This window comes from Bos mutus, chromosome 27 (assembly GCF_027580195.1).
Source record: "Bos mutus isolate GX-2022 chromosome 27, NWIPB_WYAK_1.1, whole genome shotgun sequence".
Classification (NCBI taxonomy): Eukaryota; Metazoa; Chordata; class Mammalia; order Artiodactyla; family Bovidae; genus Bos; species Bos mutus.
In genome coordinates, this window is record NC_091643.1 from 21,071,339 (window position 1) to 21,097,979 (window position 26,641).

The window sequence follows — 26,641 nt, forward strand, 5'->3', positions numbered from 1 at the left end:
TTCATGGCCTCCCCTAGACCACCATGTTTCCAACCTTTCCCGTCTTTGTCTCGTCTTTGCTCCTTCCTCGCCATGCCCCTCCAAGTTCTTTCATTTCTCCTGTGGCTCCAGACACTACTCTACCAGGAGAACTTCATTCACCAGATGGCTATCCCACGCTTCAGACTCCAGAGACCACAAATGAAGTCCTCTGACTTCCTTGTTTGTACTAATGACACCAACCTTCTACCAGTCTCTTGAGGCAGAAGTTTTGTTGGTTTTCTTTGATTTTCCTCCTCTCCCTCAGCCACAGCACTAATCAGGAAGCATCCAGGCCCCACATCTCCCTCTCGATTTCTTTCCAAAGCATCCATCCAACATCCACACTTTCCATTCCTCCTGCCACATCCCTTATCAAGTCCTGACCTCCCACCTGGACCAGGGTTAGACACTCTAAGCCTGTCTCCTTGTCTCAAATTTCTTCTTCCACTTTCTGATCCACTTGAGATATAAGATCCAGATAGAGCTAATGAAAAATTAACTTGGAGAGCGTCATTCAGCTGTTCAGAAATGTCAATCCTCTCCCACTGGTTTACTTGAAAAGCAAGTCTTTCCTGTCCAGTGCCCCACGCCATCTCCAGGCTTGTCTCCAATAATTATGTTCCAGTCAGATTGGATAAGAAATCTCTCAAAGTCTTCTGCCTCGCCCACGTCCATTCCTTGGCAGATGCTGTTCTCTTGGTCCGGAAAGTCCCCACTGTTCACAAATTGGAATCCTTATCCTGCAAAGCCTCTTCCTCCCTGAAGCCACTCTGTGTTTTTGTCTTTTCTTCCTTTGAATTCTCACTGCCCCTAGCTTATCTTCCTCTCACAGAGCTTATATTTGCCTCTCTTTCATCTTTCTTTTTTACCCTATATGCCCTCATCCTGTGCTACATAAGGAGAAGACACTCAGTAAATGTTTCTATTAGAGGTCACTTCTGCGGTTGGGGAGATACAGGTTTGGATTACTTTGGTCTAATCTTGACACTAACCCCTCCAGTACCCCTGCTAGCATTATTTTCTCTGTATAACTTAATGATGTGCACTTCCTCATCTTACCTTTTCACCTTCCTAATTCCAAATTACTTCACCTTATCCACCCCAAAGCACACCACCTGCCCCAGCCTTTGTCCTAATTTCCCCAAATTTAACTGCTCTCTTATGCAGACTGGTGCTCCAGGATGAAAGCCCTGAAGGGAATCGCTCTTCTTTGAGGTCTGATGTGTATCAGGGAAGCCAAAGCCTGCAGTTAAAAATGTCGTGAAAATGAACTGATAAGTAGCTAGGAGCAAAATGCTGAGTATACACAAATTCCACCGCAGTGCAGAGCGCAGTTTGGAAGTTCAAGGAAGAATTGTTTATTAAAATGCATGAGCTTCCATAGCTTCACTGAGGAGGAGATAACATACTTAACAGTTACTGGTGGAGCACTGCATAAGAGAATGGGTATTTTGTGTGGATCTAAGCAACTCTTGAAGTATTTTTTTAAATTCTTTTCATTAGGCTAGAAGAAGCCAGCTTTAAGGTCATGTCACTGGCATTAAAAGATGCACATTACACGTCAGCAACTACAGCATTTACTTCATGTGAGCACAGCAAGAGACTTGAAAACACAGTTTATTTTGCAGAGAGACTGAATTAATCCTTCAATTGCTGTCCCATGCCACAGAACTGCCAATTTTGCCATACTATATAGCCTTTGCAGTGAAGTGAAAGTCGCTCAGTCATGTCCAACTCTTTGCAACCCCATGGACTATACAGTCCATGGAATTTTCCAGGTCAGAATACTGGAGTGGGTAGCCGTTTCCTTCTCCAGGGGATCTTCCCAACCCAGAGATCAAACCCAGGTTTCCCACATTGCAGGCAAATTCTCTGCCAGCTGAGCCATAAGGGAAGCCCAAGAATATGGGAGTGGGTAGCCTATCCCTTCTCCAACGGATCTTCCTGGTCCAGGAATCAAACTGGGGTCTCCTGCATTGCAGGCGGATTCTTTACCAACTGAGCTATCAGGGAAAACTTTACTTCTTATAATTACGTATTTTAACCTGTTAACATACTAGAGACAAATTAAGTAAAGAGAAGGAAAAAAGTGGGAACAAGAGGTCCTCCTGTGTGCTCCCTTCTTGGGGTGGGTGTCCTCAATGGGGCTTTACAGAGGAAGAATGTAAAACCTTTACATTACAGAGGAAATATCCAACCTGAATCGTGGGGACTAGGAACTTCTCAAACACAGGGGTTTTCCCTCTTCCATTTTAATGGAATGGAAGCTTCCCAGATGGCACACTGGTAAAGAATCCACCTGCCAATGCAGGAGATTCAAGAGATGCGAGTTCGATCGCTGGGTGAGGAAGGTCCCCTGGAGTAGAAAATGGCAACCCACTTCAGTATTCTTGTCTAGGAAATCCCATGGACTGAGGAGCCTGGTGGGCTGTAGTCCAGGGGGTTACAGAGTCAGACATGACTGAGCACACACACGCACACCTTCTAACAGAACTGCAAGCACCTTCTGATGTTATTTTTATATTTCTCCAGCAACGACCACTTTGTCCCTATCTGCTTTTCACCACCTTCCCCTCCTGGTTTCTCTGTAAACGAGTGGGACTGACCCTTCAATTTGGCTGGCTGCTGATGGAGCCTAAACTGAGTTTTCCATGTTTGTTCAAATGGTTTCCCATCATTTTGAGAAGAAAGAAAAACAGAGCTGGATGACCAGTACTAGGGGAGGGTAGTATGGCAGAGTGGAACTGCCCATCGGAGGAGCCAGACTGCCCTTGGTTCCAATCCCAGGACCAAGGCATGTCAGCCCATGGGTCCTGGCAAATCATGTGGCCCTGTGCACCTTAGTCCTCTCTGTGAAATGGGGATGATGTCCCTCTCATGGGGTTGCTTGGCATAGGGTAGGTATTTGACAAATGTTGGTTATACTTCACTAAACCTTAACCCCCCAGTTCTATTCATACTCAGGAGAAATTAGTGACATTGGAGCAAAGGAAGGTTTTGTTTATTTTTTAATATCCCTGCTAACATTCTCCATTTCTTACACAGAAGCCAAATCTCAAATACATGTCTTCTCCCCACCCTCACCCCACCTGCCCTGCCATGTCAATGCCAGATCACTAGGTAAGCCCAGGAATCTCAAGGAGAACCAGCCTCCTCATCTGGGCTGGGTGGAGGCTCACAAGCGAATCCTGATGGGCTCCCTGGAGGAGGAGGACCACTGCCTCTCTGGGGAGGAGGAAGGAGCACCCAGAAAGCCACAGGTGTTCTTCGAGGTCTTTTCTTCCTATTCCATTCCCCAATTTCTCCCTACCAGGCAGGCACAAGGTGGTGACCTGGACGCCGGTTCCCTGAAGAAACACCCAGGTCAAGGTTCAAGCCTGTTGCAGGTGGCAGGAGGAAGGGAGAGGACTGACTGTGTCATAGGCTGTCATACTCTCTGTTAAAGGATTTCTAGCTCTAGGACTATCTCGAACTCATTCTATCCCGGTGAATGAGTCACTTAACCGGAAACGGTGTAAACACAGGTGTTAATACTGGCCTAAGAAGCCCTGGCTCTCCGAGCTTGGAGGAAGACCAGCTCTTCCTACAACAACCCTTGCCTTCCACTTCCAGAAAACTGAAGTTCAAGGGGTTACACCAGGTGCCTGAGGCCTCAGTCGAGGGACTGAGGACTCCCAGTCAGGCTGGGTGGTGCGTCAGCCTCCTTCTACCCGCAACAAGTCATTGACAATTTCAGGGCCCACGCAACTTTCGGGACGCGTCTGGGTTCCTGATTTCATCATTCCCCTGCGCACCCCCAGATCTGGGGCTGTACCCTCCACCGCCTCTCCCTCGTCCTCTCCGGGTCTCGCAGAGCAGGCTGGACGAAGGGATGCAGGACACCTACATACCTACGCGCACGTTATGGGAAAGGGAAGGCTGCAGACACCGAAACTCGTCCCTGCAGAGCCCCGCGGGGCCATCCTTGGAGAAGGGTGCAAAGGGGCGCTCGCTCCCGGGTCGGACGGCGCCAAGTCTCGGGCTGGGGGCGGAGCCTCCGTCGGGAGCCGGAGGGAGGGGCGGGGCGGGGATCGCCAGGAGGCGTCGGGGGCCGGGGAGCGAGCCCGCCGGCTGGGGGCGCGGGGCGGCGGCCCGGACCGCGGAGGTGCGGCGGGGCCCGGCGGGCGGCGCCACCGGAGGCGGGAGGGGGCGGAGCCGCGCTCGCAGCTGCCACCCGGCCGCCGGGCCCGGGCAGAAGACGCCGCCCGCGGCTGGGCACGCACCGCGCGCACACTCTCCAAACAATGCTCCGAGGCGCCCAGCAGGGCGCCTGGCGGCTCGGAGACCCGCGGCGAGGCCGGGGGAGCGCGGCCCCGAGGTGAGCCCGCGGCGCCTTCTCCCAAGTCGGCCTCTTTTTTTGTCTGGCAAACGTGGCCGCAGAGGGGAGCTCCGGGGGAGCGCGGCGATTGTGGAGCAGGCGACCCCCGTCGGCGTCCCCCGGGGGTGACAGGCGGTCGCTGGAGGAGGGTGGAGCGTTCGGACCGCGTGCGCCCCGGGTCGCGCCCGAGGTGGAAGCGCCGAGCCCGCGCTGGGGGGTGGAGGGGTGGGGGGAAAGGACCGGGGAGCCAGAGGTATGTTTTCGATTCATTCGAGAATCGCGCTCTTTCGGAAGGGGAAACTTTCCTCGAGTTCCGGCAGCGGAACCGACTGCTCTGGTCTCACTGGTCTGGCTGCTGGACTTGGGGCAGGAGACCGGAGCGCTTTGGGGATTGCTATTGTGGAGACTGCCGTTCCGCGGCTGCAGGATTGTCACAGGAACAGAGAGGGAGAGACCGCTCGGCGGCTCGGATCGGGACCCCGGGCGTGATGCTTTGGGACGCCAGGTTAGTAGCTGCCTCTTAGGCAGCCCGCAGTTGGATGCCAGCCTGGGGGTCTCCGGGGGGAACTAGACGATACCTTCTTCCTGAGCGGTGGCGGAGCCCTCTGAGAGGCTACCGTGGGCACGTTGTTAACCTTTGCTTGTGTTGCCTCCTCCCCCGCCACAGACACACAAAATAGAATCACTCACACACACACACACACACACACACACACACAGAAAATAGAATCTGTCCACTTTCCGGTCCTCAGTGAGAACGCGAGGAGGCAGGGCCGGCTGACTGTGTATTTCTCTCAGGTGAAGCTCAGCCAGCGAGCACATGGCTTTGCAGAGCCCACAGCAAAGCCCAAAGGTCTAGGAGGGAGGAGTTTTGCAGGGCATCCAGCCCAGAGTCAGGTTTGGAAGGCGCTATTGATCACTGGCCTGAAAAACCCCTTCCCCTTTTGAGCCGGAAATTTGACAGGAAGCACTGGGGAATTCTGCGGTTATTTCGCTATCTTGGGGTCTTGTGGAATGCGGGTATCTTCCTTACTGGTTTAGATTGTAGTGGGTCTAACCCACAAAAACCACATTCCTGCTGCTGAGATTAGATTACATAGCGCTGGAGAAGGAAAAAAGAAAATAAAAAGTTGGGTGAGTAGCATGGTGCGTGTGGGTGGTGGGGGGAGGCAGGAGGTAAGGCCGTTACTTACTCCTTTGTGCCTGGGCAACCCCTGTCAATGGAGTGTTGAAATCCAGACAAAGTTCCATAAATATACCTCTTTTGCATTCATTTAATTGTAACTAAATGTATTTAATTGTAAAAAATAGATAAATTTTTTTTTAGATGACTGTTTTCTGGAATTCTCTCACTTCAGGGTAAGGCATGAGCAACTTTCAGTGCAAGTGTGAAGGGCATTTGGAGCCCAGAGATTTGATTTTGTGGATCTGGTCACCATTGTTTGGATTCTTTTTCCTGTGATGTGGGGGTGTATCTGACAGCTTTGGTCTTGCACGTTTTAGCCACAACTTTGGTGCAGAAGTTTGCAGAGGCAAAGATATTTTATCATGACTTGGATCAGAAAGAATGCTGAGATCTTTTTCTAATCTTACACTGCTGCCTCCCACTGAAATGGGGGAATTTGCATAATTCTGAGGGCTGCCTGCCCTTGGAGGTAAGGAATGTGGGCTGGGAAGGTGCCATTCCCAGGCGGTGGAGAGCTGGCACCGCGAGGCAGGCAACGCTCATGCTTGGTGAGCGCCACTTGAGTTTTTCCACTGTCTTTTGACTTAAAATAAATAGATAGTTCCAAGCCCAGAACCTCTCCAGACAGAAAAGATCTTTTCTGGCTTGATGTAGTGATAAATTCTGTTTGCTGTGACTGAGGAACCAGTTTTAACAGGATGTGTAGTGAGTCAGTGATGGTAAGGAGCCCAAGGCTTCATTTCATTCTGTACCCATCTTCATTCTTTTTCCCTGAAAAACGTTTTCCAGTCTCTGAGGGGTTGGCGTGGTGAAAGTTGTACCCACCGTCGGAGAATTTCAGAGCTGAGGATGGGAGTGAGGAGGGTGTTCAGGAACTGGTGAGGGGTTCTGAAGGAAGCTTCCTGAATGTTGGTAATCCAACCAGAAGTCCCAGGGCTCGAGTGGGCCATCTGCTCACAGGAGGGGACCTCTGGCACCAAGCAACCATGACACGTTTGGGTCGGTTATCTGAGCAGGAAATGATGTATGGCCACCCCACATGGCTTTCTTTGCCCCACCTCTGTGGATGCCTCACTCCTCAGACAGCCCAGCCCTGTGAGGAGCTGCAGGAAGGAGGTGAGCCCACTCAGACCCGATTCCCAAGCTCTCTCCCTCCATCCTGTCTGGCGTGCGGAAGCCTCTGCCTGCAGTAGAGGGGGCCAGGATTCCCAGGGAAGGACCTCTCCCCACCTCAGGGCAAGGGTATGGAGCTTTGCCTTATTGAACAACAAAATACCTCCTCTACTTTTTCCTCTTTCCAAAATCTTCCCTGGCGTGGGATTGTGAGAGAAAGAAAGACCCTTGCTTTCATCCTCTGCTTGTTGAAGCTTAGTGACCTCTTCTGGGGAACTTGGCAAGGAACAAACCTGCCACTTGGGTATATTTATAGGAGGAGAAGAACCCAACTTGTAATCATCTTGATGCAGAAGAACCTAACAATGGTCACGAAAGACAGATACTTGTTTTTATTTCAGAGAGTTCATTTAGCTTAAAGATACAGTGGGCTTCCTGGTTAGTTTTGGAGGGAAAAAGAGGCCCAATGTAGCTTCAGCTCTCATTGAATAGATACCCCAGTCTGCGAGTGTGGGAGACCAGAAAGAGAGCTCTTCCCATAGAGATTCTGGAATGATCTTTGGGGCTCCTGGCTCATTCCACCTGGTTAGTCTTGTTGATGGTAGGGAGAGCAGCAACCTCAGAGCCAGTTCTCACGGGAGGAAAGGGGAAAGCAGACCCTGGGGCCAAACCCTCTCTATTTAATGAGTCTATTCACTGTAGATTCTTCAGGATGATTTTCTCCTGAACACTGTCCTTCTGAGGAAGTCAGTTCATTTAAGTGAGGAAAGGAGAGGAAAAAGCAGCAAACAGATAATGGCAAGCGACTCAGTGTAACATGTGAGGTGATGACATGAGGGGCTGCCAGCAAAGTTGGCTTCTCTCTGAGGAACCCCTGAGCACTCTGCGCCTGTGGACATGCTTCAGTTTATGTTCTTGGGTTTGTTTTCCCATCTGTAAAATGGACGTGACAGCTACCTGACGGGTCTTATTCGGGTGAACTGGTTAAAGTCTGCAATCCTTCGAGTTTTCTCCCCTCAGTGGTGAATTTACTGAGTGAATTCTGTGGTGCAGACTCTCCGCCTTCAGTTTTACTCTCAGAGGAATTAAACTCTTTCAGCAAGCTGACTGCCTCCCCTCCAGGGTTCTCAGTCGTGTTGTTGTTCAGTCGTGTCCTACTCTTTGCGACCCCATGGACTGCAGCACACCAGACTTCCCTGTCCATCACCAACTCCCGGAATTTGCTCAAACTCAGGTCCATTGAGTTGGTGAGGTGATGCCATCCAACCATCTCATCCTCTGTCATCCCCTTCTCTTCCTGCCTTCAATCTTTCCCAGCATCAGGGTCTTTTCCAGTGTCGACTCTTTGTGTCAGGTAGCCCAAGTATTGGAGCTTCAGCTTCAGCATCAGTCCATCCAAAGAATATTCAGGACTGATTTCCTTTAGGATTCCTTAGGGTTCTCATAGGGAAAATCATTGTGAGCAATGACTCTTCTAGTACAGTCTACTGTACAACTACTTCTAGTAAGTCTATCCAGACCTAGACCACAGGGCTGACAGGACCATGAATCTCTCTTTCTGTTTCCCCCAGGCCTGAAGCTCTAGGTCTACTGATCTCACTAAGCCCTGGGCTGAATAAGGCATATTAAGTAAAGGGGTTGGAGAATTCCCAAGATGTCAGACCTCCCAACCAGGACCCCCAGGGGAGCAGCTGGGACCACACCCCTCCACTTTCTCACCCCTTCTGTCTCCACCTCCTCACAAGTATGTGTTGCAGTGTTGATCTCAGAGCCCAGGCTTGCCTCCCCTCTCATATCATTCTCGGTTAAAAACTGTGGCTTATTTTCCAGAAGCCACGATTTCTACCTGCTGTCCTGTTTGGAAGTTCTCATTTCTCTGGGGCCAAGTCCCAGGCTCTAGACCCCATAGCAGCAGGGGATGCACAGATCAGTCACAAGCTTCTCATCTGCAGCCCTGTGTGATTTCTTCCAGTGAACTGCCCCCAGAACTTGCAGGTGCTCAGGATTTTAGGGGACTGAAGTATCTTTTACACTCTATACTCATGCACCAGGGGCTTCCCTGGTGGCTTAAGTGGTATAGAATCTTCCTGCAGTGTGGGAGACCCGGGTTCAATCCCTGGGTCAGGAAGATCCCCTGGAGAAGAAAATGGCACCCCACTCTAGTATTCTTGTCTAAAGAATCCCATGGACAGAGGAGCCTGGTGGGCTACAGTCCATGGAGTCACAAAGAGTTAGACACAGCTGAGCAACTCACACACCCACACCCACACATGCAACAGAGCTGTGTTTAGATTTTACATCTTTTTAAGGCCACCCCACTAGAAAGCCTCATGACAAGTGGGTGAGGGCCTTGGAATAAATAGAATAGTCATCTTCACCTCTTTTCTTCTTCCCCTTCTGCTCTGCAGTCATATCATCAGACTCTAATTGATCATGCCCCATCTTCCCCAGGGGCTCAGCGGTTGAAGAATCCGCCTGCAATGCAGGAGACCCAAGAGATGGGCATTTGATCCCTGGGTGGAGAAGATCCCTTGGAATAGGAAGTGGCAACCCACCCCAGTATTCTTGCCTGAAAAATCCCTTGCAGGCTACAGTTTATGGGGTCGCAAAGAGTTGGACAGGACTGAGCATACACTAAGGGATCCTCTGGCAGGGGAGATCTCTGACCAGGCAAGTGTTCTGCTTTTCCAGGAAGCTGCTCAGTGAGCCCTTTCCACCTTCCTGGAGACCACACCAGCAAGCCGAGTGCAAGATGAACCAGCACCCCATCTGCTGCTCAAGATGCTCGAGACCATTCCACTGAACCCCGAGAGCCCGAAGATGTCTGCGTGCAGCGACTTTGTGGAGCACATCTGGAAGCCCGGGTCCTGCAAAAACTGCTTCTGCCTGCGCAGCGACCATCAACTGGTGCCTGGCCGCCCCCAGCCCCGAGTTGGCTGCCTGCCCCCTCCGCCTCGCCTGCACCCCAGGCCGGAGAGCGACCGCCCGGAAGATGACGGCCTGAGCGGTTCGCCCTACTCCAAGCCCACCATTGCCGTGAAGCCCACCATGATGAGCTCTGAGGCCTCCGATGGGTGGACAGAGGCCGGCGTGAGTGCCGACGTCGCACAGGTGAGGCTGACTCAGCCCCATGGTATTTTTACAGGGGCTGCTCCTGTTGTAAGGCCGCGGTGACTGGCGGGCAGCCAGGGCGAGCTGTCCCGGCAGGACTCCTGTGGGATGGCTTCCCGGGCAGCTCGCCCTAGCCTGCTCCTTCCTGACTGCTGCCCTATCTTCTCTCTGTGCCCTCCTTTCTCTCAGTCCCTTCAGGCCAAGAACCATGAATGCAGTCCCTCCAAGTTTATTTGGAGATTGTATCAGGACACAGCCACTTAAATGAAGCATTTTTCTAAAAAGTTTAAAAAAAATTTTTCTTTAGAGATCATCTTAAATATATACAAAACTAGAAAGAATTGCTTAACAAACCGCATGCATCCACCACTCTGCCTCAAGAGCTTGAATAGTCATCAACTCATAATCACTCTCCTTCCATCTTTATCCCTGCCCCTACTCTCCTTTCCCTTCCTTTCCCCTAAAGCAAACCCCAGATATTGCATCATGATTGTACCTCCTTAAAAAATGAAGTCTTTATACAAAATATCATTATCACACTTAAAAATATCAGCAGTAGTTCCATGATATCATCCAATTCCCAGCCAGTGTTCATATTTCCAATTTGGAAGCTTGGATTTTTCCACCTTTGATCTGGGATTACTAAAGACAATTACATCCTTAGAGAGTAGACCATTCTGCTCATCCCCTACCCAACTCCCCCACCCCCTACCCCGCCATTGACCCTGACCAAGGTCTAATTATTTAGAGGGTGAAGCCTGCTGCCCCTAGACATGTCTTCTAAGAAGCTGCATGTCTAAAACATATTCTTAGGACTTCTTGTAACCTCTTTACCTGTTCTAGTTTTCTTAAACTATCACGGTGAGTAGGTCAGGAAGGCTTTGTGAGCTTATGTGAAATCAAAAGTCAGTTTTAAATCAAGGGAGGCTTGAATGAAGCAAGCCACCTCCTGGGGTTGCTCTCAGCTTCAAGTCCCCTGCAAAGCTGCTCCATTTTCCAGAAGCTGGTTACACTCATTCCCCAGGCCTTTCTCGGCACCTTCAACCTTCACAGATGTAAACCAGGAACTCTTTCTAGTTTGGATCATCTTGGAAAGGAGCCAGAGGCCGGCCCTGCCTTGAGGCTTCTTTGAAAGTCGGGGTAGGGGAGATTTTAGAGGGGAAGGAGGAGGGGACTGTGATTTCAGTGATGGGAATGACTAGCCTACATCACTGTCTCAGGCTCAACTAGTCCAGCCACTTAATGCAGGTTTGGGCTGAGGTCACTGCCTGACACTGGGAGAAGGATTGTGGCTCAGAGTGAGTGATGCAAGGGAACCAGGGCCCAGCTCAGAAGGCGCCCCTCACCCTCCTGCCCTCTAACCCCACCCCCAACCCAAGGTGTTTTTAAAAGCCTTATGACTTTGTTTTCTTCCTGCTGTGAAACCAGTTATCAAAAGACTAATGAACACTAAGCAAAAATTAAAACTCCAAACTCTTATTTTCAAAGCCCATGGGAGAATTCACCTCATCTAGCAGTTTCAAGGGAAAAGGCAAAAATTAGCATTTTTCCCCTCAGCCAAAAGAGTAACAGACATGGGCGGGAATTGCAGTGTCTGGGAAGACTGCCGGCTCCAGGGGAGCCCGGTGATGATGAGAAGGCCATGGGGAGATCAGAGGGTAGGCAGGCAGCCTGGCTCCTTAACTGTGGCTCGGAAGACGGTTTCCAGTGTCATGGCCCTGCCCTCTCACTTTCTCTCTCTTCCTTTTTTCTCTGGCAAGGTCTAATGTAAGTCTTTTAACCTTCGGGCTGTGTAGGTCATCTGGAGACGAGCCCCCGGCAAGCTCCCCCTCCCAAAGCAGGAAGACGGGCCAGTAGTTTATCTGGGCAGCTTTCGAGGCGTCCAGAAGCCTGCCGGGCCCTCGGGTCCCACAGACGGGGGTCACCCCCGCAGCCCCCCTGCCTATGCCATGGTCGGCCTGCATAGCCTAGAGCCCCGGGGGGACCGGAGTGCCGCCTTCCACCCGGTGAGCTTCCCCGACGAGAAGCTTGGACGAGACGATAAACCAGTGATCCCCTACCAAGAGCTAAACTCCCCGCAGGAGAGCTTCCGGCAGAAGCTGGCCGCCTTCTCTGGGATGACTTCCGGCTGCCTCAAGGGCCTGGGGCCCTACCCGTCTGCTCAGCCCATGCGGGAGTCCCTGCCCTCGGAGGATGACAGCGATCAAAGGTGCTCACCCTCGGGGGACAGCGAAGGGGGAGAATACTGCTCCATCCTGGACTGCTGCCCCGGGAGCCCAGGCGCGGAGGACGCCGCCCGAGCCGGCGGTTCCCGACACAGACAGGGCGGCAGGGACTGCTCGGCAGCCTGCTGGGAGCCGCGGGTGTGTGCCAGGCCACCTGAGGAGGAGAAGCGGGCTTTGAGTTTTCCCAGGGACTGCTGCAGCCAGGGCCCGACCGAGAGCCCGCCCCGCCTGGGCCCCAAAAAGCAGTCCCTCGCTTCAGAGGCTGCCAGCTCTTCGGATGGCCTCTCCTGTGGGAGCGCCAACAGCCGCGCCAGCAGTCCCCTGGCCCCCCATCCTGAGAGCGATTACTGCTCCCTCAGGAAGGAGCCTGGGCTGGGGAAGCAGCAGGACTCCGGCTGCCACGGCGTGGCCTCCAGCAGGCGCCTTGGGCAGACTGGGGAGACCCAGCCCCCCGCCCACTCCAGGGAGGCTGCTCAGTCTGAACCCATCTATGCTGAGAGTACCAAGAGGAAGAAGGCCGTTCCAGTGCCTTCCAGGCCACAGGCCAAGGCAGAACAGGGGGCAGGCACTCCGGGCCAGGCCCAGGTGCGGACAGTTAACACCTGGGCTCAGAAAGCCGCATCTGGCTGGGGCCAGGTCAGGGAAGGCCCGGATGCGGCCCCCCAGATGGCGGCCACCATCACAGTCATGGCCGCCCACCCAGAAGAGGACCACCGGACAATCTACCTGAGCAGCCCAGACTCCTCTGTGGGGGTGCAGTGGCCACGCGGGCCCCCGAGCCAGCAGGCTCCTGAGGCAGGCGGAGAGGAGCCTTCAGCTGGGCAGGGGCTCGGCTCCAGGGAGAGCCGGCATCGCAGTGCCAGCGAGACCACGGCTAAGGGGAGACCTGCCATCCCCCCCAAGATGTCCAGGAGCAGCCCTGGAGGGTCCCCGGTATCCCCCTCCGCCTACCCACTGTCCGACCTCAGTGAAGGGAACTCAGGCACCCCTGGGCCCCAGCCTCCATCCAAGGGCCCCGCTGACCCCGCTTCTTCCTGCCGGGCCAATGGCATCCCCTCCAGTGACTCTGCCAGGGGCCCCCCGCCTGCCACCAGTACGTCAGCCTTGGAGCAGAGGCGGCCCCGGCCCCAGGCCGGTGCCTGGAGTCGCCAGTGCCGGATTGAGGAGGAGGATGAGGTGGAGCAGGACTTGCTGAGTCAAAGTTGGGGGAGAGAGGTGGAAAATGGCCCCTTGGACCCGGCCAGCTCCTCCGCCTGGCACCATCTTCGCCCCACAGATGGCTCCTCTGGGCAGAACAGCAAAGCTGGGACTGGGATGAGCAAGTCGGCCTCATTTGCCTTTGAGTTCCCCAAGGACAGAAGCGGGATTGAGACGTTCTCTCCTCCTCCGCCACCTCCAAAGTCACGGTAAGTATGACTGTGTGTGCATGCAGCTTGGTGTCGGGGTGGGCCTGGAGTGGGTGTTCGTCCGGCAAGACGGCGTCTTCCAGAAACCAAGGTCTTTGCTGCCTGCACCAAGACATCAGGCCAAGGTTTGGGGCCTGTAGGCACGTGTGCCTTGGTGTGAATTTCTCCTCGGCGCTCAGCACACAAACCTAGGAGCAGTGCCCTGCTTGGGATTGGCTGTTGGGAAGGTGTCTTTCTGAGAAGCACTGAGAGGCTGTCACTCTTGGCTGGTACCCATCCTCTTATCATTGGGTGTCCTTGTTTTCTCCATTTCTCTGAAGTGTCTTCAGCAGGCTTCCCCCCACCCAAATCCTGAAGTTCCTGATTTATTTAAACATGCAGAAGAAGGCTCCAGGAGGCTATGCTGCAGAATCTTGTGAGGCAAAGAGATGGGCAGGCAAAGGAGCAATGCCAGTGTGCTCCATAAATTGTAACCATGATGGTGATTAGACTTTGGGGGCAAAAGCAGGTTGTAGGAGGCACTGCACATGTTTTCGAACTCTCAGATGTGGGTTTTTAAAGAAAAAAAAACACACACATATATATATATATAGTTTCACGGTAGCACGCTGAAACTCACAGCTTTCTCACTGTTTTCTCCTGCCAGTTAAAAGTTCCTCTCAAAGGCCTGAGAAAAATAAATCCTTTTTCTTTTTTTGAAGTATTGAGTTGTGCATGGAATTTAGATTCTGAGGTGGGGAGGGGGAAGGTGGGGGATGGCCCTCAATTAGAGCAAAACCGATTCCTCTCAGGGAAAGGAACAGCCTGCTGTTTTTCAAAAGATGACAGCCCTTCCGAACATTTTGTTTAGTCGTGTCATCTCCAGTGGTTCTGTTTCAGCTCATGTGCCTCCAGGTTGATGTCAGAAGCAGGGGATTGACCACAGAGGGAAGCAGCTGTGACACTTGACTTTGAACATCAAGGCGTCTCAGGCTGCGATGCGTCCTAACGTGGGCTTTTTCTGGGACCACTGCTTTGTTCTGGTGTTGAGTTGGCCTCCTGCCATGCGTAGTAGATAGCCATCCTCCAGCTCTTTGGAGGAGCACAGACTCTGGCTACGGTTTTTGCTCACTGACTGAATGGGGGGTTCCTCAGCTCAGAAGAGCTCCCACTTTATACGGCACTTACTATGGGCCAGGCATGGAGCTAAGGGACTTAGACATATTAACTCATTTGATGCTCAGAGCAGATCTAGGAAGTAGGAATTACCATCCCCAATTACAGATGACAAAACAGAGAGAGAGCTGAGTAACCTGTGCCAGGGTGACACGGCATACTTGGCAGGCTGCCTCCATATTATGTGCTTCCAAACACCTTAGACACATCAGGAGGAGGAGTGGGCAGGGCATTCAGATAAAACATGGGCATCATGTCTGTCTGCCTCAGGCCTGGAGGGCTTAGTGGGAAGCACGGGCTTTGGAGCCAGAAAACTGAGTTCATGTTGCGTCTGTCTCACCTACATGTTAAGTGATCTCGAGCAAGCTACTCACTGTGACAGAGCAACTTCAAGTTCCTCTCCAAAATGGGCTAATAATAACAATACATTTGTAACACCCTGTTGTTGAAAGGCTCAAATGGATGAACAGAATCTAATGCAGAGATTAATTCTGTAGATAAAAGCCACCCCGAGTTGTCAACAGTAGCAGGGGTACCCCCACCTTATAGAAGTGGGACTGGCCTGATCCGAGGAACACCACCTGAGCCTTGGAGAAGGAACTAAAACTTTCTTGGGTAAGAATCACAGGGTTTGGAATAATACCAGTCAACATAGCAATGTGACTCAAGTAGAATCTTTCGTTAGCATCTAGGGTGAGATCAGAGTTTTGAAGGCCAGTTTGTTAAAAAGCGAAACCATTGGATTATATACAATTCACACCAGGTGGGAATCTCAGAGGTTCTAGGTGCCAGCACTTTAAAAAAAAGAAAAGTTTTTATTTTCAGGACTTTGGGGAGAAAAATCTAGGAAATAAAATTAACTAACTTAAGAGAACACAGAAAAAAAGGAAAGAGCATCTGGTACTATTTAAAATAAATTGAACTAGTGTATATATATATATTCATTTGGGGAAGATTTTTCAAGCATTACCAGGATTCTCTTTTGAATCATCGCACATCTCCCATGAGGATATAAGAGGGCAGGCCCAGGACCATAAGTTCAGTTCAGTCACTCAGTTGTATCCAACTCTTTGCGACCCCATGGACTGTAGCATGCCAGGCCTCCCTGTCTGTCACCAACTACCGGAGTTCACTCAAACTCATGCCCATTGAGTCGGTGATGCCATCCAACCATTTCATCCTCTGTCGTCCCCTTCTCCTCCTGCGTTCAATCTTTCCCAGCATCAGGGTCTTTTCAAATGAGTCAGCTGTTCGCATCAGGTGGCCAAAAGTATTGGAATTTCAGGTTCAGCATCAGTCCTTCCAATGAATATTCAGGACTGATTTCCTTTAGAATGGACTGGTTGGATCTCCTTGCAGTCCAAGGGACTCTCAAGAGTCTTCTCCAACACCACAGTTCAAAAGCATCAATTCTTCATCGCTCAGCTTTCTTTGTAGTCCAGCTCTCACATCCATACCATAAACTGACATACCATAAACTGACTTTTGATTCTGGAACTTGGTACTGTACTTACTGAGGTGGGTGCCAGGAACCCACAGCCTTCAAACCTAGTCAGTCTGGGTGACGGCAAATCAGAGTATTGACCAGAGTATAGCCCATGGTTGATCCAGCACCACTCGTGGCTGTGACAGGCTCATGTCAGTTTTCCAAGATGGTAAAATGTTGGAAGGTCTTTGAGCAACATCCAAGGTTAACTTCTTCACATGGGTCATCTGTTCAATGGGTTTTATTTCTACGGCTCAACCTCACCTATGAACAAAGATAACAACTGTCATGATGGGTATGAGGTCCACTCAGGACTCCAGAGAGAGGGGCTGTTCCATACAGGGTAGTGTTACTTTTTACTAACAGGCACTTAAGCAGGTAAGTAAGTGCTTTCTCGGGCCACTATAGAACAAAGAAATCATATGCTGGCTTTCCTATGGTCCCATTTTACAAAACTGACCAACTTGGAGGGGGAAAAAAATAGATGTTGAGAGTGACCTGGCTTTCCTGTGGTCTCGTTTTGAATGTTTGGCAGTAGCTTTTCTGTTTTCTGAGATACTGTCCTCTGCAAACTCCCATCAGGGTTCCTGAGAAAACTCTTGCTGTAATACCATGTAGGATGAAGATTCTCAATACTCATTTAATGCCTGAAAGCCATGTAGAGGTGTTCAAATACATGTTCAGCCTTCCTCCCAGGCAGGTGTGGAGGTCTGGGTCCTTTACCTGCTGCTGCCAAGGCAGCCTTCTACCTGTGTAAGCTCACACCTCCTCAACCTGACCAATCCCACTGAGTCTCTAGATCACCCCTGCTCCAATTTAGTGCAGGCTTAGAAGGTAAGGAGCAACAAATACTGCTGGTTAGAAAACAAAAACCCACAGGAAAGAGGTGTGCACTTCTTAGTTTAAATGTCACGTTCGAGACAAGGCAGTTCAATGAGAGCAGCCAATGCCTGGGGGAGTAATAAAATCAAATTTATTTCTGCCTTTTATTTCCTCACAGATGCAAACCTGGTTTTAAATGACTTATGGCTTTTCAGTGACAAGGTCAGTTAAGGGAAAATCATCTGATTAGTGCCAAACAGGCATTTCACAAAGAAACCCCAAAATAGGAATTAGGCTGGTAGACCTGAACTCAGAGGTGGAATTAGAAGACAACGGGTGAATGAGAACTAAGACAGGTTTATATGGTTTTAGTTTCCAGATGATCTGGCCCCAGATGAGACTAATCAAAAAGAAAGAAACATTTTCCCAAGAAAGTGAGGGATGACTTTGTTTTAAAGTTATCACTCATGCTTATAATTTTAACCCAATACTTACACTAAGTTCTCCTCCTCCTCTGCAAGGATTCTGGGGAGTAGAGGTTGAGTCTGTCCTACGCTTTTGTTCTTTCTTAATTCTTATCCTTCTCACTTGGCTTCTCAGCAGACAGGTGGTGATGGTGTCAGAGATGGAGGTCTTTTCTGCACACGAAAGTGGCCACATTGCTCCCCAGAGGAACCAAAAGAACTTATTGTATAATCTCTCAATCACACGCTCTCTTAGCATGACTTTGAGGATTGGAATTGGATGAGTGAAATGGGTCACTGTCTCTAGATCCTATATCCAATCTGATTAAATCTCTAGGGGCTTCCCTGGCAGTCCAGTGGTTAAGATTTCCCCTTCCAAAGCAGGGGGTGCAGGTTCGATCCCTGGTCAGGGCGCTAAGATCCCATATGCCTTGTGGCCAAAAAGCCAAAACATTAAACAGAAGCAATACTGTAACAAATTCAATAAAGACTTTAAAAATGGGCCACATCAAAAAAAAAAAAACCAAAACTTTCAAATGCCTTATTCTTGAGGCACCTCTTACTGTAGTGGATTGTGACGGGATGGCAACAATTGACCAGGAAATCCCACAATGTTCATGTAAAACATGCTTTTCTCAGTGGCGTTTTGAAAATCACAGTTTGTATCAGAAAGCATTATACACGCTTCAGGAATCTTCTCTATGTTTACCTTTTTGACAAAACTGAAATAAGTCTGCTGGTGATCGAGTTGGTTTGGTAAAGACTGAATACCAGGCATACTTCAGGGGAGAAACCACGGCCCCCCCCACCCCCCGCCACATACACACACACAGTTTGGCAAACAAAGCACACATATCAACAGCACAGTTTTATATCCTGCTTCGTGCCAGGAAATGTATAGTTGGCCTCTTCCCATGAGTTTGTGGATAGAATCTGACGTGGGACATCTAGTGATACTGAAGCAGGGAGAACTAGCATTGATTCCTATCTTAGTCTGTAATTTTTTTTTTAAATCACTAAGTGGAACAGTAGCATATATAAAATATTTATAGCATTCTCTCCATTTTTGAGAAGGCATCCGTGGTGAAGGCTTAGGGATTAGACATTCTTTTCATCAGATATCTACTAATTGCCTACTTTCTGTGCAAGGTGCTAAAAAAAGCCAGTTACAGGAGTCCCACCCTTTAAGGCCCCTGAGGGTTGACTTGGTAGGAATTAAATCAGCCGATGTGCAAAAGGACGGCCAAAAGTTCACTCCTGCTTTGATTGCTTTTGTTGAGACTGGTTATCACAGCATCTGGATTCTCACTGAATTTCTTGTTCTGCCCAGTAAAGCCAAGGTAAGCTCAGCTTGGTGTTCAGGAGTAGTGAAATAACAATCTTTCCTTTAAGGTCTTTTGACCTAATACAAATCACACTTAGTACAGGCATGTAGATACCCATCTATTTAAAAAAAAAAAAAAAAAGATGTTCCTTGAAGGTAAAAGACATGCTTAGCCATCTATAATTTCAGAATATCCTGTTTAATGCCTGGCATATGTAGATGCTCAAGAAACTTTTATTCAGTTGACAGTAGTAGGCAGAGGCCATACCCTATTTATTTCATTTTGGCCAGAAGCACCTAATTCTATGTTTTACACATGAAGAAATACTGAGAAAGGAGCAAGTAGCATCATTAAATACTTACATCAAGGTGTCTTTCTGATACCCAAGTTTCAGATTGCCCCTGTGCTCTGTTCTTCCCTCTCTTTTGGCAGTTAACACAGTGTTTTGAATTAAACTCCATTCATAAGTCATATCTTTCTAAGAGCTTGTAAACTCTTGAGAGTACAGGAAACATTTTATATACTTTCTTTGACTTTTCCATAGGATGCCTTAAGACAGTAGGTATTCAATAAAAGATTATTGAATTAGAGGGGGATAAAGGCCAGAAGGAACTACAAATCTTGGCCTTATTTTCCACTGGACACCCCATTATAATTCTGTGGCTTGAGTTAAAGAAACTGAAGTTAATAATTATTAATGCTATTAATGCTTCAAGGTGGGCAAACACTATGAGAGCACAATGCAGCCTTTCATGGATTAATTACTCTCCAACGATTGTACATTGCCTTTTTTTTTTTTTTTTTTTTAAAGCCAAGCAGGTGTTTGGAGCCCAGCCCTCTCTTGCCACAAGAATGTTCTTTTCAGGCAGTAATCACCTAAGGACTTTTTTCCCCACCCATAAATTGCAAGGAATTCTAGGGTGTGGTTTCATTTTTCTGAGAATAGATTTTCCATGATTTCTGAAATGGGTTGGGAGATACAGGCATGGGCCGCATGATCAAGCCCCCTCTTCCATCACGTAATCAAAAGCACTTTGTTCCTAGAATAGCCAGCCTACCTTTGAGGTGTGGAACTCACCAATTGCTGAGACATTATCTCTATTTGTAGTGCAGGAAAGTTGCTGTTTGATTATCATCGATGTGCCCACAAGAAGACTTGCATTTCCCTTTACCAGGGTAGATAGACCAACTTCAAAGAATCATTAGCAACCATTTCTCCAACGAATACTTTTCCCTTTAAGAGCAGTGTCTTCAGCCTCTGTGCTAAAATCGCTCACTTGTTTCTTTCTACTGGCTTTTGGGCAGATCCCTAAAAATGTGGGCATTAAGGGTATTTGTTCTGTCCCCATACAGCTCTCCGCTTCCATCAGCTTTTGTCTGGTTCTCTGGACATTTATTCTCTGTACTTTTCTAACAGGCAGACTTATGTAAACAAGTGTTCTTCGCTGGGGGAAAAGGGGAACTTCTTTAAAGCAGATTAAAGACTGCTTTAAAAAAAAACAAAAAACCCTTCCCTTCTTACTCAGATACTTTACTCTCCAGTTAATTTTAGTATCTATCTCTACCAGATGATCCCTGTGACTTCCTGGCAGTTTGGTTTTAGCCATTTCATGCCCATTTATACATGTGCTATAAAAAATTTTCCCAAAGTTTAAAACTTGTCTTTTAGGCAAATGATTGGCAGTGTTTCCGCTGTATGTCCCTTCACAATGGCTCCTGATTCCAGGAGCTCCGTAGACAGTCAAAATGAATGAAAATTCACATACCCTGGATAAAGACAAGAATAGTTGAGATAAATTGACGCATTAAGTAGTAATAAGACTTTGAAGATTAGGAAGAAAGGGAAGAAGAATCTTTGGAATTTTAAAATCAGTCATAGTGGGGAGGTCACTTAAAATAATCCTTATGAATGTGTGATCAAAAGGAGGGTTTTGTGACTGCATGTTCTTGCAACACCAGGGCAATTAGGTTGCATCCTCCACACCAGCTACAATCAGTTGGAGTAGCATTCTGGAGTTTCACATGGAAAGCTGAGAGAGCTGGCCATACTCCATCAATACTGTCTGCAGGTTATGGGAGGGAGAGCAGTATACAGCCACAGGTGCCAGCTGTTCGCCAGTGCAGCTTAAAAATCTAGAATTCACCATCAGTGATTGCAAAATCATTGGGGATCAATAACTGTTTCCTATCAGATGGTAAAGAATCTGCCTACAATGCAGGAGACCCAGGTTTGATACCTGGGTTGGGGAAGATCCCCTGGAGAAGGAAATGGCAACCTGCTCTAATATTCTTGCCTGGGAAATCCCATGGACAGAGGGGCCTGGTGGGCTACAATCCATGGGGTCACAAAGAGTCGGACATGACTGAGCAACTTAACACTTCACTGTACTAATTTGAAAGTTCCACACCTGGGAGAGGATCTGTGGTCTGTCTAGCCCATTGTAGCCCTAAGCGAAGTGTTTGCAGAAGAGGGTCTTCTGATTACAACTTCCATTTTGTACCAAATGTTTTATTTCCTCTTAATGAGTGATTATGAATATTTTCTGACTTTTAATGAGTGACTATGAATATTTCGTGAATTATAATGAGTGATTATGACTATTCCATGAATTTTTGGAAGTTTGTATTTTAGTAAACAACAGTTACCATTAATTCTAGTATCCAATATATAATGTATTATTTCTCTTTAAAGACCTTGAATTTATGTTTTCATTCCTTAAATCATGTTAAACAAGAAATGTTAGCCTCACCCTCTTTTAACTTTTAGCATTGACTTTCTGTGCCCCAGATGGTTGGGGTAAGGGAGTTGAGGCAGGAGGTATATGTCAAAATCTTTTGGAGGAGTTTGAAATTGGAAATATTAAATATGTTCGTCTAGTCAAGGCTATGGTTTTTCCTGTGGTCATGTATGGATGTGAGAGTTGAACTGTGAAGAAGGCTGAGCACCGAAGAATTGATGCTTTTGAACTGTGGTGTTGGAGAAGACTCTTGAGAGTCCCTTGTACTGCAAGGAGATCCAACCAGTCCATTCTGAAGGAGATCAGCCCTGGGATTTCTTTGGAAGGAGAGATGCTGAAGCTGAAACTCCAGTACTTTGGCCACCTCATGCGAAGAGTTGACTCATTGGAAAAGACTCTGATGCTGGGAGGGATTGGGGGCAAGAGGAGAAGGGGACGACAGAGGATGAGATGGCTGGATGGCATCACTGACTTGATGGACGTGAGTCTGAGTGAACTTCGGGAGTTGGTGATGGACAGGGAGGCCTGGCGTGCTGTGATTCATGGGGTCGCAAAGAGTCAGACATGACTGAGCGACTGATCTGATCTGAATATTATATATATAATATTAATATTTATATAAATTAATATTAAATATTATGATATAAATTTATATTTTAGAAATTGAAAACTATTGTTTTCATAATTACTTACATATAATTTTTCCAAGTCTTTTTGACTGGTGGTAAGTGAGGTCATCTTTTTTCATGAAAATATTCAACATGAGGATAGAACATGTCTCCCTAGGAGAAAGTAGAAGAAAACCCAGACAGGAATATTTGCTGATCTGTTATATTTGCTTGGTGACTTCCCTTTAGATCTTTCAAAATACCTCCTTGATATTTGTGTCTTCTCCAGAGCTTGACACAGGGAATTGTCTGCACAGTAAATAGTAAATCCTAAATCCAGCCCCTCAATCCTTTTCCTTTGCCTCCTTCAGTGTTGATCTGCCCTTCCTCCTGCTTGTGATAGTCATTTAATCACTAATTGTTGAGGTCTAGGTGTAAGGGAAGCTATAATGAATTACCCAGGAAAATAAAATATAAGAATACGCTGGGCCCTCTCCATTCCTGAGTGATGCCTTCAAGTAAAACTCAGTGAAGATCAGTACAATATTGTTTGTAGGAGCTGGGAGTTGGAGCAAACCCAGACTTACTTGAGAGGTGAAGATAGTGGCTACGAACACCAAATAATGGGATGAAAGGTTAGAATAGCTGCTTTGGAGAATGGGAGGTCCCGTGAAACGATGGCCCAGGAGCCACAAGAGCTAGCTGTCAGGAAGTTAGTTCATTGTGGTACCAGTCGGCATGGTTGTGTGCTTTCCTAGAGAAGCACTGGGTTACCTAGTGCAGGAGTCAGATGGGAGATGTTTGTTTCATCTTTGGGTCTCTTTAAAATATGAAAGTGAAATCTCTAGCCTATCTATTAGAAAATATGTAGGTATTTTCTATCCAGGTAGCAAGATACTGGATTTGCTGGAGGCTGCTGAAGTCTTCTGTCTGTCTGTCCCCATCCATCCATCCATCCTCCCATCTTTCTGTATAACTAGTACTTTCTTTGTACCTGGTGCTGTTTTTAGCACTTATTAAATATTAAGTCATCAACTCCTCCTAACCACTACCCCCCTCCTGCCCCCAATGAGGTAAGTAGTAGTATTATCTCCATTTTGTGCATGGGATGCCCCAGGGCCCATGCTCTTAAGAGTGAAACTCATCTGGGCAGCTTTTCAAATGTTTTTATTGCTGTTGTTCCCAAAGGTTCCGGAGATTTCTTCCACACTATGCTGACCTGTGGGCAGGGCAGCTGGTGGGAGGGCCCCGTCTGTGAATTGTAGTTGTTCAGTCTTTACTTTCCATTGGTCATTCATGGCCTTCTTTTCACCTCTTCCCATCTGCCCCTGTGTGAACAGATGGTCAAGCTCTTGAACATGTAGCGTTTCTTCCTTAACAGGCCAAGAGTTGGAGACTCATTGTTCTTAGGTGATGAGATTGGAGATGCAGGTGTAGTGGACCAGGTGATGGGGTGCAGCCGCCGAGTCCTTCTGCACCCTCTTACCTGCCTCCATAGCTGGTCTCCTGTCCTCAGCCTGGGTGTAAACCTTCCTATGCTAGGGAGTTGCTGCCTTCCTCTCTTCTGCACCAGAAATTCTTTGGGAAAGGACATAGCCATGCAGACTGGGGGCCACAAATAAGAGACTTGATTTTCTGAGACAGGAAAGGTCATCTTTTAAAGCCATTTGTATCTCTCAGTGCCAAAGTATATCTGTGTATAGTTAGGACAAATGGCTGCAAATTTCCAACTGACCAATTGAAGCGTTTTTATCCCTTTTTATACCAGCTAACTAGTAACCTACAGATGTGTATGTAGGTGCAGGTGAGCGTACATGCATACGCCTACCGCTGTCTTTAAAAATAAGCATGGCTTTATTCCTGTTTTTAAATGGTTTCCACTGAATGCAAAGTGCTTTCGTTTTGGGGTTAAACCAAAGGCTTTTTTCAACTTGAGGTGCCCCAGCAGTCACCAGTGCATTAACTGCAAATGCAAATTAAAAAGCCTGCACAGTGGGGACCCTAAAGGTCATCTGACTCAGAATGAAACTGATTTCCTATCTTTATATGTGCTAATAAGTCAGCGGGGAAGCCTGCCGCCAGAGCAGACTGGATCCATTAGTTCCTTCATTTGGCACTTAGACACTTTGCAGAATAACTCCCATAGCATCTTCATCAAAGAGCACTAAGGATAAAAACAATAAAAACCTTTCCAGCTTAGCTATCTAACTTTCTCATCCCATCTCTTGAAAAAAAAATATTTTTTCAACTATAATACTGTTAGATTGTATAAATTCAGGATATTTGGGAACTGTGGTATTTTATGGTAGATATGAAAAAGCCTCAGCTGTTGAGTCCAGCTTTCTGGAGGGCTGTTGTTTACTCAGCGTTCCTGCCTTTTGCAAGTTTTGCTGGGCAAGTGTAGCCGGGCAAGTGTGATTCTTTTCTTAAAGGAAACATTTATCCTCCTAGATGCCTCCCAGTTATTGAAACAGAGGCAGATAAACTTAATCAAGAAGTATTTAATAATGACTCTGTGTTCCAGCATGTCCTGACTAGGACACAGCTCCTCAAAACAGTTTATAATTGTGGTGGTAACAAGCCTGTTTCACATGAAACAGAATCATCTAACCAGGATTATAACCAAATGCTCAGTGATGTGAATCAGACTCAGTTTGGTATGAATTCCAGAGGGCACAGACCAGTCAGAGGAGACTGAGATGGCTTGGGAAGGGTTTGTAGGTAAGTGATGCTGCTGCTGCTAGGTCTTGGGTATGGAAAAGGTTTGAAAGGGAGAGAGAATTTCCCTCTCTGCCAAGATGGGGCAGGGACAGGAATGCAGGGTGCTTTGGGGACAATGAGAGACTTGCCCCACCAGAGCAGAGTATATATGAGCAGAAGTAGTGGATATTGATTAACCAAAATGGTGATAATTTTTTTTCCAAACAGAATGCTAGGCATGTGTTCTAATGTATACACGGTGCGGGGGTGGGGTGAGGGGGATATTTGAAATCAAAGACAATCTGGAGGTGTGTTTCTGTAACCATGCGAGACCAGAGCTGATTCGGTATGGCGGCAGAGGTCAAGAATACTTGCACAAGCTCTGCGTAGGGTTCTTGAAGGTTGACCATCATTATGAGAGAAAGATTTTGGAGAGATTTTGAGTCAGAATGACCAAGGCTGCAGATGTTTTCTGACGACCATGGCTCGAGGCCTCTGCATACTTTTTTAGAGGAGATTGATCAGTATTTATCTACCAGGTTGTAGAAGCAAGGATGGTGCCACCTCTCTTTGCTGTTGTATCCACAAAACCTGGCACAGAGCAGGCAGTCAGTATTTATTTACTGGAAAATCTGAGAATGGTATTCAAAAAGGACAGGATTGGGGAATGCACTGCTGGTCATACAGGCATAAGATAAATAAAAATGGGGTGCTTGTATTCACGAAGCTAACCCAGTGTTTCAGCTCCAATCATTGAATGATTTTGACTTTAGGATCTGGCCAAATAGTAGAGAATGAAATAGGGTGAAATTGAGTGTATTTGAGAGGGTGTTTGAATGGCTTCTGATGATGCAGCCCAACAGGACAATTGGAGATTGAAAGCCGCAGGTCACAGAGGCAGAGCCGTCCCTATTTTCCTGTGCTTTCACAGGAAGTGCATTTTATAGAAAAGTCAGAGAGGAACTGAGGGGAAACGGAGAGCTCTGAGCTGGTGAATTCACAGCAGGCTGACAGGGCACACTCGGCCGCCTTTGAAGCTGACCCTTCATCCTCAGGGCTGCTCCGCGGGACCCTGCCGTCACCAGCCCAGCCCATCCCTGGGCTCTGGGAGGCCATGCGGGTGATCACAGCACCGAGGGCTGGACTCTGGGATGGTAAGAGGCTCTCATTCTTTGATTAAGGCATGACTTGATTTAGTTGCACCTAAGCCAGTTTGTTTTCCCTTCTTGGTAAGTTAAACAAGGTATCGAGTTTTTCGAACATGTTCATGCTTTCTGAGCTACCTGAAAGGGCTTCCCCAAAACATTAGACATAGCAGTGACTTGATTCATCCGAAGACTGGGTGGTATAATTGTGTACACGGGTCTGGAGAACTAGGGTAAAACTGCACACTGGTGCTGTGCGACTTTTCTTACCTTCCGCTCCAGAGGCAAAAATTTCTCAACCAAACCGATGTGAACTAACCCAGACTCAGAGCTGTGAGAATGAACGTTTGCCTTGGTCACACTTTCAGTTGTGCTGCGTATGAGGATTCTAGCCGCCGTGTCTGAGAGACAGTCTCTGCCCCCACTGGGGTCTGGTATCTGTTCAGAATTTTGGGCATTCTGAAAACTCGGGAGTATTTTTAGACTTGGTTTTTTTTTTTTTTTTCCTATGAATGAGGAAGTCTGGCAGATGGCTCTTCCGGCTGGATTATTAGTATTTTTTGCAGCTTTCTACCAATACGGTAGGGAGAAAACTCTGGCAAGGCTTCTTTCTCTAAGGACAATGAGGGGAAAAGCCATTCTGCAAACACTGGGCAGCTGCTGCAGGGCTCAGATCTCTAAGGACGCTGTGCCACTGGCTGCGTATCTCACACTGCTCTCCTGTGACCATGTCTAATCACGGGGGGAGGTAGGGAAGGAAGTCTGAGCAAGAACAAGTC

General features: G+C 48.1%; 1 protein-coding gene and 1 long non-coding RNA gene across 4 annotated transcripts in view; one reads left to right on the top strand and one right to left on the bottom strand.

Annotated features, from left to right (window-relative positions):
• LOC106701416 (uncharacterized) overlaps positions 1-4,049 on the bottom strand; it is a 53,677-nt gene extending 49,628 nt beyond the window's left edge. Inside the window, exon 1 of the long non-coding RNA XR_011462901.1 lies at positions 3,912-4,049. This is a non-coding gene — a long non-coding RNA (uncharacterized lncRNA). The remainder of the gene's footprint in view (positions 1-3,911) is intronic.
• A 98-nt stretch (positions 4,050-4,147) lies between these two features.
• The window catches only part of PRAG1 (PEAK1 related, kinase-activating pseudokinase 1), a 47,121-nt gene continuing 24,627 nt past the window's right edge, over positions 4,148-26,641 (top strand). The window contains exons 1-3 of one of the 3 annotated variants that reach the window (XM_070364388.1): positions 4,148-4,378; positions 9,369-9,788; positions 11,870-13,419. In XM_070364388.1, coding sequence (XP_070220489.1) covers positions 9,459-9,788; positions 11,870-13,419 — 1,880 coding nt within the window. In that variant the 5' untranslated portion in view covers positions 4,148-4,378; positions 9,369-9,458. Of the gene's footprint in view, positions 4,379-4,608; positions 4,884-9,368; positions 9,789-11,584; positions 13,420-26,641 lie in introns of those variants that run through there. The other 2 variants (XM_070364386.1, XM_070364387.1) reach the window with 2 other exon arrangements.